The sequence below is a fragment of the Engystomops pustulosus genome, chromosome 5 (genome assembly GCF_040894005.1).
Source record: "Engystomops pustulosus chromosome 5, aEngPut4.maternal, whole genome shotgun sequence".
NCBI classification, from domain to species: Eukaryota; Metazoa; Chordata; class Amphibia; order Anura; family Leptodactylidae; genus Engystomops; species Engystomops pustulosus.
In genome coordinates, this window is record NC_092415.1 from 214119077 (window position 1) to 214136302 (window position 17226).

General features: G+C 48.9%; 1 protein-coding gene across 5 annotated transcripts in view; it reads left to right on the plus strand.

Moving 5' to 3' along the window:
* LOC140133894 (SCO-spondin-like) overlaps nt 1–17226 on the plus strand; it is a 235870-nt gene that overhangs the window by 157891 nt on the left and 60753 nt on the right. For all 5 annotated transcript variants that reach the window (XM_072154576.1, XM_072154577.1, XM_072154579.1 and 2 more), the window contains exons 66-75: nt 6293–6463; nt 6820–6951; nt 7384–7526; nt 8055–8149; nt 8375–8424; nt 8866–9039; nt 9128–9298; nt 15847–15950; nt 16827–16996; nt 17076–17122. In XM_072154576.1, the coding sequence (XP_072010677.1) occupies nt 6293–6463; nt 6820–6951; nt 7384–7526; nt 8055–8149; nt 8375–8424; nt 8866–9039; nt 9128–9298; nt 15847–15950; nt 16827–16996; nt 17076–17122 (1257 nt within the window). The remainder of the gene's footprint in view (nt 1–6292; nt 6464–6819; nt 6952–7383; nt 7527–8054; nt 8150–8374; nt 8425–8865; nt 9040–9127; nt 9299–15846; nt 15951–16826; nt 16997–17075; nt 17123–17226) is intronic.

Consider the following 17226-nt stretch of genomic DNA (forward strand, 5'->3'; position numbering starts at 1 on the left):
GGTGGTCTGGTTGAGTAGATGTGTAGACACATTTATACTCCTCATATGGTGGTCTGGTTGAGTAGATGTGTAGACACATTTATACTCCTCATATGGTGGTCTGGTTGAGTAGATGTGTAGACACATGTTATACTTCTCATATGGTGGTCTGGTTGAGTAGATGTGTAGACACATGTTATGCTCCTCATATGGTGGTCTGGTTGAGTAGATGTGTAGACACATGTTATGCTCCTCATATGGTGGTCTGGTTGAGTAGATGTGTAGACACATTTATGCTCCTCATATGGTGGTCTGGTTGAGTAGATGTGTAGACACATTTATACTCCTCATATGGTGGTCTGGTTGAGTAGATGTGTAGACACATGTTATGCTCCTCATATGGTGGTCTGGTTGAGTAGATGTGTAGACACATGTTATACTCCTCATATGGTGGTCTGGTTGAGTAGATGTGTAGACACATTTATACTTCTCATATGGTGGTCTGGTTGAGTAGATGTGTAGACACATTTATACTCCTCATATGGTGGTCTGGTTGAGTAGATGTGTAGACACTTGTTATACCCCTCATATGGTGGTCTGGTTGAGTAGATGTGTAGACACATGTTATACTCATCATATGGTGGTCTGGTTGAGTAGATGTGTAGACACATTTATACCCCTCATATGGTGGTCTGGTTGAGTAGATGTGTAGACACATTTATGCTCCTCATATGGTGGTCTGGTTGAGTAGATGTGTAGACACATGTTATGCTCCTCATATGGTGGTCTGGTTGAGTAGATGTGTAGACACATGTTATACTCATCATATGGTGGTCTGGTTGAATAGATGTGTAGACACATTTATACTCCTCATATGGTGGTCTGGTTGAGTAGATGTGTAGACACATGTTATACTCCTCATATGGTGGTCTGGTTGAATAGATGTGTAGACACATTTATACTCCTCATATGGTGGTCTGGTTGAGTAGATGTGTAGACACATGTTATACTCCTCATATGGTGGTCTGGTTGAGTAGATGTGTAGACACATGTTATACTTCTCATATGGTGGTCTGGTTGAGTACATGTGTGGACACATTTATACTCCTCATATGGTGGTCTGGTTGAGTAGATGTGTAGACACATGTTATACTCCTCATATGGTGGTCTGGTTGAGTAGATGTGTAGACACATGTTATGCTCCTCATATGGTGGTCTGGTTGAGTAGATGTGTAGACACATTTATACTCCTCATATGGTGGTCTGGTTGAGTAGATGTGTAGACACATGTTATACTCCTCATATGGTGGTCTGGTTGAGTAGATGTGTAGACACATTTATACTCCTCATATGGTGGTCTGGTTGAGTAGATGTGTAGACACATGTTATACTCATATGCTGGTCTGGTTGAGTAGATGTGTAGACACATGTTATGCTCCTCATATGGTGGTCTGGTTGAGTAGATGTGTAGACACATGTTATGCTCCTCATATGGTTGTCTGGTTGAGTAGATGTGTAGACACATGTTATGCTCCTCATATGGTGGTCTGGTTGAGTAGATGTGTAGACACATGTTATACTCCTCATATGGTGGTCTGGTTGAGTAGATGTGTAGACACATGTTATACTCCTCATATGGTGGTCTGGTTGAGTAGATGTGTAGACACATGTTATACTCCTCATATGGTGGTCTGGTTGAGTAGATGTGTAGACACATGTTATACTTCTCATATGGTGGTCTGGTTGAGTAGATGTGTAGACACATGTTATGCTCCTCATATGGTGGTCTGGTTGAGTAGATGTGTAGACACATGTTATACTCATCATATGGTGGTCTGGTTGAGTAGATGTGTGGACACATTTATACTCCTCATATGGTGGTCTGGTTGAGTAGATGTGTAGACACATTTATGCTCCTCATATGGTGGTCTGGTTGAGTAGATGTGTAGACACATGTTATACTCATATGGTGGTCTGGTTGAGTAGATGTGTAGACACATGTTATACTCATCATATGGTGGTCTGGTTGAGTAGATGTGTAGACACATTTATACTCCTCATATGGTGGTCTGGTTGAGTAGATGTGTAGACACATGTTATACTCCTCATATGGTGGTCTGGTTGAGTAGATGTGTAGACACATGTTATACTCCTCATATGGTGGTCTGGTTGAGTAGATATGTAGACACATGTTATACCCCTCATATGGTGGTCTGGTTGAGTAGATGTGTAGAGACATTTATACTCCTCATATGGTGGTCTGGTTGAGTAGATGTATGGACACATGTTATGCTCCTCATATGGTGGTCTGGTTGAGTAGATGTGTAGACACATTTATGCTCCTCATATGGTGGTCTGGTTGAGTAGATATGTAGACACATGTTATACTCATATGTGGGTCTGGTTGAGTAGATGTGTAGACACATGTTATGCTCCTCATATGGTGGTCTGGTTGAGTAGATGTGTAGACACATGTTATACTCCTCATATGGTGGTCTGGTTGAGTAGATGTGTAGACACATGTTATACTCCTCATATGGTGGTCTGGTTGAGTAGATGTGTAGACACATTTATACTCCTCATATGGTGGTCTGGTTGAGTAGATGTGTAGACACATTTATACTCCTCATATGGTGGTCTGGTTGAGTAGATGTGTAGACACATTTATACTCCTCATATGGTGGTCTGGTTGAGTAGATGTGTAGACACATTTATACTCCTCATATGGTGGTCTGGTTGAGTAGATGTGTGGACACATGTTATACTCCTCATATGGTGGTCTGGTTGAGTAGATGTGTAGACACATTTATACTCCTCATATGGTGGTCTGGTTGAGTAGATGTGTAGACACATTTATACTCCTCATATGGTGGTCTGGTTGAGTAGATGTGTGGACACATGTTATGCTCCTCATATGGTGGTCTGGTTGAGTAGATGTGTAGACACATGTTATACTCCTCATATGGTGGTCTGGTTGAGTAGATATGTAGACACATGTTATACCCCTCATATGGTGGTCTGGTTGAGTAGATGTGTAGACACATTTATACTCCTCATATGGTGGTCTGGTTGAGTAGATGTGTAGACACATTTATACTCCTCATATGGTGGTCTGGTTGAGTAGATGTGTGGACACATGTTATACTTCTCATATGGTGGTCTGGTTCAGTAGATGTGTAGACACATGTTATACTTCTCATATGGTGGTCTGGTTGAGTAGATGTGTAGACACATGTTATACTCCTCATATGGTGGTCTGGTTGAGTAGATGTGTAGACACATGTTATACTCATCATATGGTGGTCTGGTTGAGTAGATGTGTAGACACATGTTATACTCCTCATATGGTGGTCTGGTTGAGTAGATGTGTAGACACATGTTATGCTCCTCATATGGTGGTCTGGTTGAGTAGATGTGTAGACACATTTATACTCCTCATATGGTGGTCTGGTTGAGTAGATGTGTAGACACATGTTATACTCATCATATGGTGGTCTGGTTGAGTAGATGTGTAGACACATTTATACTCATCATATGGTGGTCTGGTTGAGTAGATGTGTAGACACATTTATGCTCCTCATATGGTGGTCTGGTTGAGTAGATGTGTAGACACATTTATACTCCTCATATGGTGGTCTGGTTGAGGAAATGTGTAGACACATGTTATGCTCCTCATATGCTGGTCTGGTTGAGTAGATGTGTAGACACATGTTATACTCCTCATATGGTGGTCTGGTTGAGTAGATGTGTAGACACATGTTATGCTCCTCATATGGTGGTCTGGTTGAGTAGATGTGTAGACACATGTTATACCCCTCATATGGTGGTCTGGTTGAGTAGATGTGTAGACACATGTTATGCTCCTCATATGGTGGTCTGGTTGAGTAGATGTGTAGACACATGTTATACCCCTCATATGGTGGTCTGGTTGAGTAGATGTGTAGACACATGTTATGCTCCTCATATGGTGGTCTGGTTGAGTAGATGTGTAGACACATGTTATACTCCTCATATGGTGGTCTGGTTGAGTAGATGTGTAGACACATGTTATGCTCCTCATATGGTTGTCTGGTTGAGTAGATGTGTAGACACATTTATTCTCCTCATATGGTGGTCTGGTTGAGTAGATGTGTAGACACATTTATACTCCTCATATGGTGGTCTGGTTGAGGAAATGTGTAGACACATGTTATGCTCCTCATATGCTGGTCTGGTTGAGTAGATGTGTAGACACATGTTATACTCCTCATATGGTGGTCTGGTTGAGTAGATGTGTAGACACATGTTATGCTCCTCATATGGTGGTCTGGTTGAGTAGATGTGTAGACACATGTTATACCCCTCATATGGTGGTCTGGTTGAGTAGATGTGTAGACACATGTTATGCTCCTCATATGGTGGTCTGGTTGAGTAGATGTGTAGACACATGTTATACCCCTCATATGGTGGTCTGGTTGAGTAGATGTGTAGACACATGTTATGCTCCTCATATGGTGGTCTGGTTGAGTAGATGTGTAGACACATGTTATACTCCTCATATGGTGGTCTGGTTGAGTAGATGTGTAGACACATGTTATGCTCCTCATATGGTTGTCTGGTTGAGTAGATGTGTAGACACATTTATTCTCCTCATATGGTGGTCTGGTTGAGTAGATGTGTAGACACATTTATACTCCTCATATGGTGGTCTGGTTGAGTAGATGTGTAGACACATTTATACTCCTCATATGGTGGTCTGGTTGAGTAGATGTGTAGACACATTTATACTCCTCATATGGTGGTCTGGTTGAGTAGATGTGTAGACACATGTTATACTTCTCATATGGTGGTCTGGTTGAGTAGATGTGTGGACACATTTATACTCCTCATATGGTGGTCTGGTTGAATAGATGTGTAGACACATTTATGCTCCTCATATGGTGGTCTGGTTGAGTAGATGTGTAGACACATGTTATACTCCTCATATGGTGGTCTGGTTGAGGAAATGTGTAGACACATGTTATGCTCCTCATATGCTGGTCTGGTTGAGTAGATGTGTAGACACATGTTATACTCCTCATATGGTGGTCTGGTTGAGTAGATGTGTAGACACATGTTATGCTCCTCATATGGTGGTCTGGTTGAGTAGATGTGTAGACACATGTTATACCCCTCATATGGTGGTCTGGTTGAGTAGATGTGTAGACACATGTTATGCTCCTCATATGGTGGTCTGGTTGAGTAGATGTGTAGACACATGTTATACCCCTCATATGGTGGTCTGGTTGAGTAGATGTGTAGACACATGTTATGCTCCTCATATGGTGGTCTGGTTGAGTAGATGTGTAGACACATGTTATACTCCTCATATGGTGGTCTGGTTGAGTAGATGTGTAGACACATGTTATGCTCCTCATATGGTTGTCTGGTTGAGTAGATGTGTAGACACATTTATTCTCCTCATATGGTGGTCTGGTTGAGTAGATGTGTAGACACATTTATACTCCTCATATGGTGGTCTGGTTGAGTAGATGTGTAGACACATTTATACTCCTCATATGGTGGTCTGGTTGAGTAGATGTGTAGACACATTTATACTCCTCATATGGTGGTCTGGTTGAGTAGATGTGTAGACACATGTTATACTTCTCATATGGTGGTCTGGTTGAGTAGATGTGTGGACACATTTATACTCCTCATATGGTGGTCTGGTTGAATAGATGTGTAGACACATTTATGCTCCTCATATGGTGGTCTGGTTGAGTAGATGTGTAGACACATGTTATACTCCTCATATGGTGGTCTGGTTGAGTAGATGTGTAGACACATGTTATACTCCTCATATGATGGTCTGGTTGAGTAGATGTGTAGACACATTTATGCTCCTCATATGGTGGTCTGGTTGAGTAGATGTGTAGACACATGTTATACTCCTCATATGGTGGTCTGGTTGAGTAGATGTGTAGACACATGTTATACTCCTCATATGGTGGTCTGGTTGAGTAGATGTGTAGACACATGTTATACTCCTCATATGGTGGTCTGGTTGAGTAGATGTGTAGACACATTTATACTCCTCATATGGTGGTCTGGTTGAGTAGATGTGTAGACACATGTTATACTCCTCATATGGTGGTCTGGTTGAGTAGATGTGTAGATACATGTTATACTCCTCATATGGTGGTCTGGTTGAGTAGATGTGTAGACACATTTATACTCCTCATATGGTGGTCTGGTTGAGTAGATGTGTAGACACATGTTATACTCCTCATATGGTGGTCTGTAGCATGTTGCATTGCCCACTCTTCATACCTCTTTTTGTGTCTTCTTACAGTGGACTGTGGATGGAGCAGCTGGACACCCTGGAGTTCCTGTAGTAGAACTTGTAACGTAGGGACCAGGCGTCGCTACCGCTCCAAGACTAACCCGCCTGCAGCATTTGGGGGGAGACCTTGTGAGGGCACTGGTGTTGCCATAGAATTTTGCAGTTTGCAGCCTTGTAAAGGTAAGTTTGAGGAGGGGACAGCCCCAGGTTTATGTTATGGACAACAGGGGGAAAGGGCCTTAACTGAGTCTTTTCTCACAGTTGACTTATCTTAAGCCCCAGTTAAGTTTTTTATGCAGTTATTTGCTCTCTGTGCAGCTCTATGATGTGGTAGTATTATGGGTTACGGTTGTTATGGACTATCAATGCACCCTTTATGGTACATTTATGGGTGGACCTTCAGTGACCTGGTCATGGTCTCATGGTTATTTCCAATCTCCTGCCCCAGCAGAAGCTTCCACTGGATGTGATAGAAATATTTTCCTGCCTTGTTGTGACATTTTGGGATGTGTGATACTTTTTGTGTCTATTTCTAGGTGTTGCCGGGGACTGGGGTCCATGGTCAGAGTGTTCTGTCCCCTGTGGAGGAGGATACAGGAATCGGAGCCGGATCAGCATTGCGCTGCGGGGGATCGAGTTTTCCACCTGTAACCTGAGACCCTGTTCTGGTGAGAACTTGTGCCCTATTTGGGATACGTTTTGTTTAGTGAGGCCGAGGTCACTACTTGGATTGTAGATGAAGTGCTGGCAATGGGTAATTCCTTGGGCCGCTCCTTAGCTTGTGAGTGAATCCCCAAGTGATTGCTTGTTTCATGTGTGGGACTCCTAAAAGGTCACACTTTAGGTGTTGGGTGAGGTAGGTGTGTCATGGGTAATTTCTTGTGTGACACCCCCCACCGGCTCTCGTTATAGCCCAATCTGTAACGGGATTATATCAGGCCAAGTCACGAACATTGGGATTTGTGGCCCGAGACAAACCTCAGGCCACTTCTGGACGTGTTGGTGAAGTTCCAGGTCGCTTATTGTTTTATGGTGGGACAACTTACCTTGTGTGTAGCTCTGGACATTCCTTCCTCAGTGCTGTGATGTTCTGCTTACAGGTGAGGAGCCTGGCACCTGCTCAGATGGAAAGGTGTGGAAGGAGTGCCAGGAGGGCCCATCATCCTGTGCTGACTTCAGCGGTGAAGGCCTCAATGGGACTTGTCAGCCGGGCTGTTACTGCCAGGACGGGAAGGTCCTACTGGTGAGCGGGCAGATTGTGGCCGGTATTATGTACCAGGGCTCATGTATGGTGGTGCAGGATTATCTGTGCCCTGGCGCACCTCCCCCCCCCCCCAACTACCAGCACCTTCATTTCTGGAGGGAATCAGGTTTTACCCCAGTAAACTCTCCCCTCAGGTAGGGCATGAACCACAAGCCCAATGTAAAAGATGAGATGATTAATGATATAACACCAGGGGCGTCTGCAGAGAATATGCCCCTCGTGCCTGTAAAAGGGATTCTAGAAAGGTCGTTTCATCCTTGACTTGAGGGGGATTGGGGATTAAAGGGGTAAAATCTGGTGACAGATCCCTTTAAGGAAAACAATGCCCCAATCTCTTCCCTCTGTGCGGAGATCACATGTAGATAAAGCAAATGTCTCCCGACTGCACTGGACCTGTCGTGGGGCGGTGAGAAACCATCCTGCCGCGCGTCCATCGCTCTAATACACCAGATATAAAGGGTGGTCACACGAGGGTCTTCTGAGTAACTGGTGACCTCTGTATCACAGAACAATGTCTGCGTCCCCCCCGCTGACTGCCCTTGCACTGAGGACGGAGCCTGGTACGAGCCCGGAGACCCCATACAGAAGGACTGCAATAACTGGTGAGTGGAAGATGGTCAGTATATGGTCACCGGGGAGTCCTAACCACATGGTGCGCCGCTCGGTGGAGCACTACTACGAGGGTCATTACTTGAGGGTGAGGGTGGTCACTAGAAGGTAGGTTTGTTGATCCTCCACAGCCGTTTCCTCCATTACTGTTTGTGGGAAATATAAAAAGAACGTTCCGGCAGTGATCTTATAATACTTTGTGCTCTTCTTCTCCTCAGCACCTGTCTATCAGGACAAATCTCCAACTGCTCGGAGGCGACATGTGCCGGTGAGACCCCGACTCCCCGACGTGTCTCTTGTATAGCCCTGGACTCTTCTGTATGGGCTCCGGAGATGTTCTTGTCTTTCTGGTCATGTGGAGACCTCCTGTCCCTCCACTCCTGGAGGCCTCCAAAATTCCATAACTCGGCTTCCAGTGGCTTCTAGCAGTCCATTTCTTGTTGCCTATGACTCTCCAATGTCGGCCTATCAAAGTTTAGTCCTTAATACTTCTGTCACCCAACTTCTTGTGGCATCTGTCAATCCAGTCCTGGTGGCCGCTATTGGACCAGTCCTGCAGGCCTAAATCTCTGGAGCCCAGGAAGATTCTTTCAGTCCAGTCCCGGTGGCCGCTTTTGGTCCATTCCTGGTGGACTCTGTCAGTCCAGTCTCAGTGGCCTCTGTCCTCCTTAGCCATAGCCCCCCATAATACTGTGATATCTCCTCGCAGTGGTAGATGGGAGCTGGTCCTTGTGGACGCCTTGGAGCGAATGTTCTGAATCTTGCGGAGGAGGATTCCAGAACCGTTACCGATTCTGCACTGAACCTTCTCCATCCGGTGGTGGGTTACCCTGTGAAGGTCCAGATCGTGAGGAGCAGCCCTGCAGTCTGGAGCCCTGTCCTGGTGAGAATGTTTTACGATCTCTCATCTTTACCCATCAAACGTGTCCCCATCATCCCTCCACATGGTTCTACCAAACCTCTTCCTACAGAAACTGGAGAATGGAGCACGTGGAGCAACTGGACCGAGTGTACCAAGACATGTGGTGAAGGAGTGAGATTACGCAGCCGGACCTGCAACAATCCCTCACCCCTCAGGGGTGGAGACTATTGTGAGGGACCGAGCACAGAGATGGGACCGTGCCAACTAGAGCCTTGTCCAGGTATAACAAGTCACCTCGTGTATACCCGCATCTCATCACACCCGTCACCTCCTGTACACCGGCATCTCATCACACCCGTCACCTCTTGTACACCCGCATCTCATCACACCCGTCACCTCCTGTACACCCATCTCATCACACCTGTCACCTCCTGTACACCTGCATCTCATCACACCTGTCACCTCCTGTACACCTGCATCTCATCACACCTGTCACCTCCTGTACACCTGCATCTCAACACACCTGTCACCTCCTGTACACCCGCATCTCATCACACCTGTCACCTCCTGTACACCCGCATCTCATCACACCCGTCACCTCCTGTACACCCGCATCTCATCACACCTGTCACCTCCTGTACACCTGCATCTCATCACACCTGTCACCTCCTGTACACCTGCATCTCATCACACCTGTCACCTCCTGTACACCCGCATCTCATCACACCTGTCACCTCCTGTACACCTGCATCTCATCACACCTGTCACCTCCTGTACACCCGCATCTCATCACACCCGTCACCTCCTGTACACCCGCATCTCATCACACCTGTCACCTCCTGTACACCCGCATCTCATCACACCTGTCACCTCCTGTACACCCATCTCATCACACCTGTCACCTCCTGTACACCCGCATCTCATCACACCCGTCACCTCCTGTACACCTGCATCTCATCACACCTGTCACCTCCTGTACACCCGCATCTCATCACACCTGTCACCTCCTGTACACCCGCATCTCATCACACCTGTCACCTCCTGTACACCTGCATCCCATCACACCTGTCACCTCCTGTACACCCGCATCTCATCACACCCGTCACCTCCTGTACACCTGCATCTCATCACACCTGTCACCTCCTGTACACCCGCATCTCATCACACCTGTCACCTCCTGTACACCCGCATCTCATCACACCTGTCACCTCCTGTACACCTGCATCCCATCACACCTGTCACCTCCTGTACACCCGCATCTCATCACACCCGTCACCTCCTGTACACCTGCATCTCATCACACCTGTCACCTCCTGTACACCCGCATCTCATCACACCTGTCACCTCCTGTACACCCGCATCTCATCACACCTGTCACCTCCTGTACACCCGCATCTCATCACACCTGTCACCTCCTGTACACCCGCATCTCATCACACCTGTCACCTCCTGTACACCCATCTCATCACACCTGTCACCTCCTGTACACCCGCATCTCATCACACCCGTCACCTCCTGTACACCCGCATCTCATCACACCCGTCACCTCCTGTACACCCATCTCATCACACCTGTCACCTCCTGTACACCCGCATCTCATCACACCTGTCACCTCCTGTACACCGGCATCTCATCACACCTGTCACCTCCTGTACACCTGCATCTCATTACACCTGTCACCTCCTGTACAACCATCTCATTACACCTGTCACCTCCTGTACACCGGTATCTCATCACACCTGTCACCTCCTGTACACCGGTATCTCATCACACCTGTCACCTCCTGTACACCCGCATCTCATCAGACCTGTCACCTCCTGTACACCCGCATCTCATCACACCTGTCACCTCCTGTACACCCGCATCTCATCACACCTGTCACCTCCTGTACACTGGCATCTCATCAGACCTGTCACCTCCTGTAAACCTGCATCTCATCACACCCGTCACCTCCTGTACACCCGCATCTCATCACACCTGTCACCTCCTGTACACACATCTCATCACACCCGTCACCTCCTGTACACCCGCATCTCATCACACCTGTCACCTCCTGTACACCCGCATCTCATCACACCCGTCACCTCCTGTACACCCGCATCTCATCACACCCGTCACCTCCTGTACACCCGCATGTCATCACACCTGTCACCTCCTGTACACCCGCATCTCATCACACCTGTCACCTCCTGTACACCCGCATCTCATCAAACCTGTCACCTCCTTTACACCTGCATCTCATCACACCTGTCACTTCCTGTACACCTGCATCTCATCACACCTGTCACCTCCTGTACACCCGCATCTCATCACACCTGTCACCTCCTGTACACACATCGCATCACACCTGTCACCTCCTGTACACCCGCATCTCATCACACCCGTCACCTCCTGTACACCTGCATCTCATCACACCCGTCACCTCCTGTACACCTGCATCTCATCACACCCGTCACCTCCTGTACACCTGCATCTCATCACACCTGTCACCTCCTGTACACCCATCTCATCACACCTGTCACCTCCTGTACACCCGCATCTCATCACACCTGTCACCTCCTGTACACCCGCATCTCATCACACCTGTCACCTCCTGTACACCCATCTCATCACACCAGTCACCTCCTGTACACCCGCATCTCATCACACCTGTCACCTCCTGTACACCCGCATCTCATCACACCTGTCACCTCCTGTACACCCATCTCCTCACACCTGTCACCTCCTGTACACCTGCATCTCATCACACCTGTCACCTCCTGTACACCCGCATCTCATCACACCTGTCACCTCCTGTACACCCATCTCATCACACCTGTCACCTCCTGTACACACATCTCATCACACCCGTCACCTCCTGTACACCCGCATCTCATCACACCTGTCACCTCCTGTACACCTGCATCTCATCAGACCTGTCACCTCCTGTACACCCGCATCTCATCACACCCGTCACTTCCTGTACACCTGCATCTCATCACACCTGTCACCTCCTGTACACCTGCATCTCATCACACCCGTCACCTCCTGTACACCCGCATCTCATCACACCTGTCACCTCCTGTACACACATCTCATCACACCCGTCACCTCCTGTACACCCGCATCTCATCACACCTGTCACCTCCTGTACACCCGCATCTCATCACACCTGTCACCTCCTGTACACCTGCATCTCATCACACCTGTCACCTCCTGTACACCCGCATCTCATCACACCCGTCACCTCCTGTACACCCGCATCTCATCACACCCGTCACCTCCTGTACACCCGCATCTCATCACACCTGTCACCTCCTGTACACCCGCATCTCATCACACCTGTCACCTCCTGTACACCTGCATCTCATCACACCTGTCACCTCCTGTACACCTGCATCTCATCACACCTGTCACCTCCTGTACACCCATCTCATCACACCTGTCACCTCCTGTACACCTGCATCTCATCACACCTGTCACCTCCTGTACACCTGCATCTCATCACACCTGTCACCTCCTGTACACCTGCATCTCATCACACCTGTCACCTCCTGTACACCCATCTCATCACACCTGTCACCTCCTGTACACCTGCATCTCATCACACCTGTCACCTCCTGTACACCTGTCACCTCCTGTACACCCATCTCATCACACCTGTCACCTCCTGTACACCCGCATCTCATCACACCTGTCACCTCCTGTACACCCGCATCTCATCACACCTGTCACCTCCTGTACACCCGCATCTCATCACACCTGTCACCTCCTGTACACCAGCATCTCATCACACCCGTCACCTCCTGTACACACATCGCATCACACCTGGCACCTCCTGTACACCTGCATCTCATCACACCTGTCACCTCCTGTACACCCGCATCTCATCACACCTGGCACCTCCTGTACACCCGCATCTCATCACACCTGTCACCTCCTGTACACCCGCATCTCATCACACCTGTCACCTCCTGTACACCTGCATCTCATCACACCTGGCACCTCCTGTACACCCGCATCTCATCACACCTGTCACCTCCTGTACACCCGCATCTCATTACACCCGTCACCTCCTGTACACACATCGCATCACACCTGTCACCTCTGTACACACATCTCATCACACCTGTCACCTCCTGTACACCTGCATCTCATCACACCTGTCACCTCCTGTACACCCGCATCTCATTACACCCGTCACCTCCTGTACACACATCTCATCACACCTGTCACCTCCTGTACACCCGCATCTCATCACACCTGTCACCTCCTGTACACCTGCATCTCATCACACCTGTCACCTCCTGTACACCCATCTCATCACACCTGTCACCTCCTGTACACCTGCATCTCATCACACCTGTCACCTCCTGTACACCCGCATCTCATCACACCTGTCACCTCCTGTACACCCGCATCTCATCACACCTGTCACCTCCTGTACACACTTCTCATCACCCCTGTCACCTCCTGTACACCTGCATCTCATCACACCTGTCACCTCCTGTACAACCGCATCTCATCACACCTGTCAACTCCTGTACACCCGCATCTCATCACACCTGTCACCTCCTGTACACCCGCATCTCATCACACCTGTCACCTCCTGTACACCTGCATCTCATCACACCTGTCACCTCCTGTACACCCGCATCTCATCACACCTGTCACCTCCTGTACACCTGCATCTCATCACACCTGTCACCTCCTGTACACCCGCATCTCATCACACCTGTCACCTCCTGTACACCCGCATCTCATCACATCCGTCACCTCCTGTACACCTGCATCTCATCACACCTGTCACCTCCTGTACACCTGCATCTTATCACACCCGTCACCTCCTGTACACCTGCATCTCATCACACCCGTCACCTCCTGTACACCTGCATCTCATCACACCTGTCACCTCCTGTACAACCATCTCATTACACCTGTCACCTCCTGTACACCTGCATCTCATTACACCTGTCACCTCCTGTACAACCATCTCATTACACCTGTCACCTCCTGTACACCCGCATCTCATCACACCTGTCACCTCCTGTACACCGGTATCTCATCACACCTGTCACCTCCTGTACACCCGCATCTCATCAGACCTGTCACCTCCTGTACACCCGCATCTCATCACACCTGTCACCTCCTGTACACCCGCATCTCATCACACCTGTCACCTCCTGTACACTGGCATCTCATCACACCCGTCACCTCCTGTACACCCGCATCTCATCAGACCTGTCACCTCCTGTACACCCGCATCTCATCACACCTGTCACCTCCTGTACACCTGCATCTCATCACACCTGTCACCTCCTGTACACCCGCATCTCATCACACCTGTCACCTCCTGTACACCCGCATCTCATCACACCTGTCACCTCCTGTACACCCGCATCTCATCACACCTGTCACCTCCTGTACACCCGCATCTCATCACACCTGTCACCTCCTGTACACCCGCATCTCATCACACCTGTCACCTCCTGTACACCCGCATCTCATCACACCTGTCACCTCCTGTACACCCGCATCTCATCACACCTGTCACCTCCTGTACACCTGCATCTCATCACACCTGTCACCTCCTGTACACCTGCATCTCATCACACCTGTCACCTCCTGTACACCCGCATCTCATCACACCTGTCACCTCCTGTACACCAGCATCTCATCACACCTGTCACCTCCTGTACACACTTCTCATCACACCTGTCACCTCCTGTACACCTGCATCTCATCACACCTGTCACCTCCTGTACACCCGCATCTCATCACACCCGTCACCTCCTGTACACCCGCATCTCATCACACCTGTCACCTCCTGTACACCCGCATCTCATCACACCCGTCACCTCCTGTACACCCGCATCTCATCACACCTGTCACCTCCTGTACACCCGCATCTCATCACACCTGTCACCTCCTGTACACCTGCATCTCATCACACCTGTCACCTCCTGTACACCTGCATCTCATCACACCTGTCACCTCCTGTACACCCGCATCTCATCACACCTGTCACCTCCTGTACACCTGCATCTCATCACACCTGTCACCTCCTGTACACCCGCATCTCATCACACCTGTCACCTCCTGTACACCCATCTCATCACACCAGTCACCTCCTGTACACCCGCATCTCATCACACCTGTCACCTCCTGTACACCCGCATCTCATCACACCCGTCACCTCCTGTACACCTGCATCTCATCACACCTGTCACCTCCTGTACACCCGCATCTCATCACACCTGTCACCTCCTGTACACCCGCATGTCATCACACCTGTCACCTCCTGTACACCTGCATCTCATCACACCTGTCACCTCCTGTACACCTGCATCTCATCACACCCGTCACCTCCTGTACACCTGCATCTCATCACACCTGTCACCTCCTGTACATCCGCATCTCATCACACCTGTCACCTCCTGTACACCCGCATGTCATCACACCTGTCACCTCCTGTACACCCGCATCTCATCACACCTGTCACCTCCTGTACACCCGCATCTCATCACACCTGTCACCTCCTGTACACCCGCATCTCATCACACCCGTCACCTCCTGTACACCTGCATCTCATCACACCTGTCACCTCCTGTACACCCGCATCTCATCACACCTGTCACCTCCTGTACACCCGCATGTCATCACACCTGTCACCTCCTGTACACCCGCATGTCATCACACCTGTCACCTCCTGTACACCCGCATCTCATCACACCTGTCACCTCCTGTACACCCGCATCTCATCACACCTGTCACCTCCTGTACACCCGCATCTCATCACACCTGTCACCTCCTGTACACCCACATCTCACGGTTGGTTTCTTATCTCAGATTCAGCTTCTCTATTTGGCAACTGCTCGGCCATTGTGGGCTCCATCTATAGCACTTGTGCTCCGTCCTGCCCCAGGTCCTGCGATGAAGTGATGTTACAGCAGGTGAGCCACAAATATTCATAACTATAAACCGAGGGATAATGGGAGTGATACATGAGAGATTAGATTGTGAGCTCCTGGGGTCAGGGATGATGGGAGTGATACACTTACCCGGTCGGAGTTTGAATGTTTTTCTTTTTAAATTTGAATGTTAAATCCAAATCAGTCGGATCCCAATCCCAGCGCAGACTCCTGTTATACCTGATAAAGAAAAAGGAAAAGTCTTTTCAGCTCACCGACTAATGTTCAGACGATGCCGACTTGGATGTGCCGCCGGTGCACGGACATGCTGTGCGGGAGCAGTCAGATATTCCACAGTACTAACAAGGTAGAGGTCCAGCATCCAGGCAAAATTGAAGTATAAAAATCCACTTTTATTCAAAACTATATTAAAAATGTATAGAGACGTCCTATAACATGGAAAACTCACGCGTTTCAGACCGTGAACGGTCCGAAACGCGTCAGTTTTCCATGTTATAGGACGTCTCTATATGTTTTTAATGTCATTTTGAATAAAAGTGGATTTTTATACTTCAATTTTGCCTGGATGCTGGACCTCTACCTTGTTAGTACTGTTATACCTGTCACTGCCGCGCAAAAGCCGAAAACAGCAAACTGTCCGACAAAAGTGTAATCCGCAACCATTATTAAATGAGCCCCTGAGTGTGATAGGAGATTAGATTGTCAGCTCCTGGGATCAGGGATGATGGGAGTGATACATGGTGTGTGATAGGAGATTAGATTGTCAGCTCCTGGGGTCAGGGATGATGGGGGTGATACATTGTGAGTGATAGGAGATTAGATTGTTATTAATGAGGTCAGGATTCAGGAAGTGATGTCATTACTGTCCTGGTGACATCATGGCTTTCCCTCCCCCAGCTGTGCTCTGAGCCCTGTGTCTCTGGCTGTCACTGCCCCCTGGGGAAGCTTCTGGCTGGCAATGGCTCGTCTTGTGTGGAGCTGGAGGACTGCTCGTGTCTGGACCTCATGACCGGAGAGAGACATCTCCCAGGAGAGAGCGTGCCCAGGGGGGATGGGTGTAATAACTGGTAAGACGCTCTGCCCCGGGCACGTTACACCCCTGTGCCCCCTTGTGCCCCCTGTGATTAATGTCTGATGTCTCCTCAGCACCTGTGTGAACGGCGCCATGGAGTGCACCAGTGCCATCTGTGCCGGTAATTAGGGCTGGGCACCAGCGGGTGCGGGGACAGCTGTGGGTAGCTCCTATGTGGGGGCTTCACGGGGTCTCGCATGTGTAACTCTCTTTATACTCCCCTAG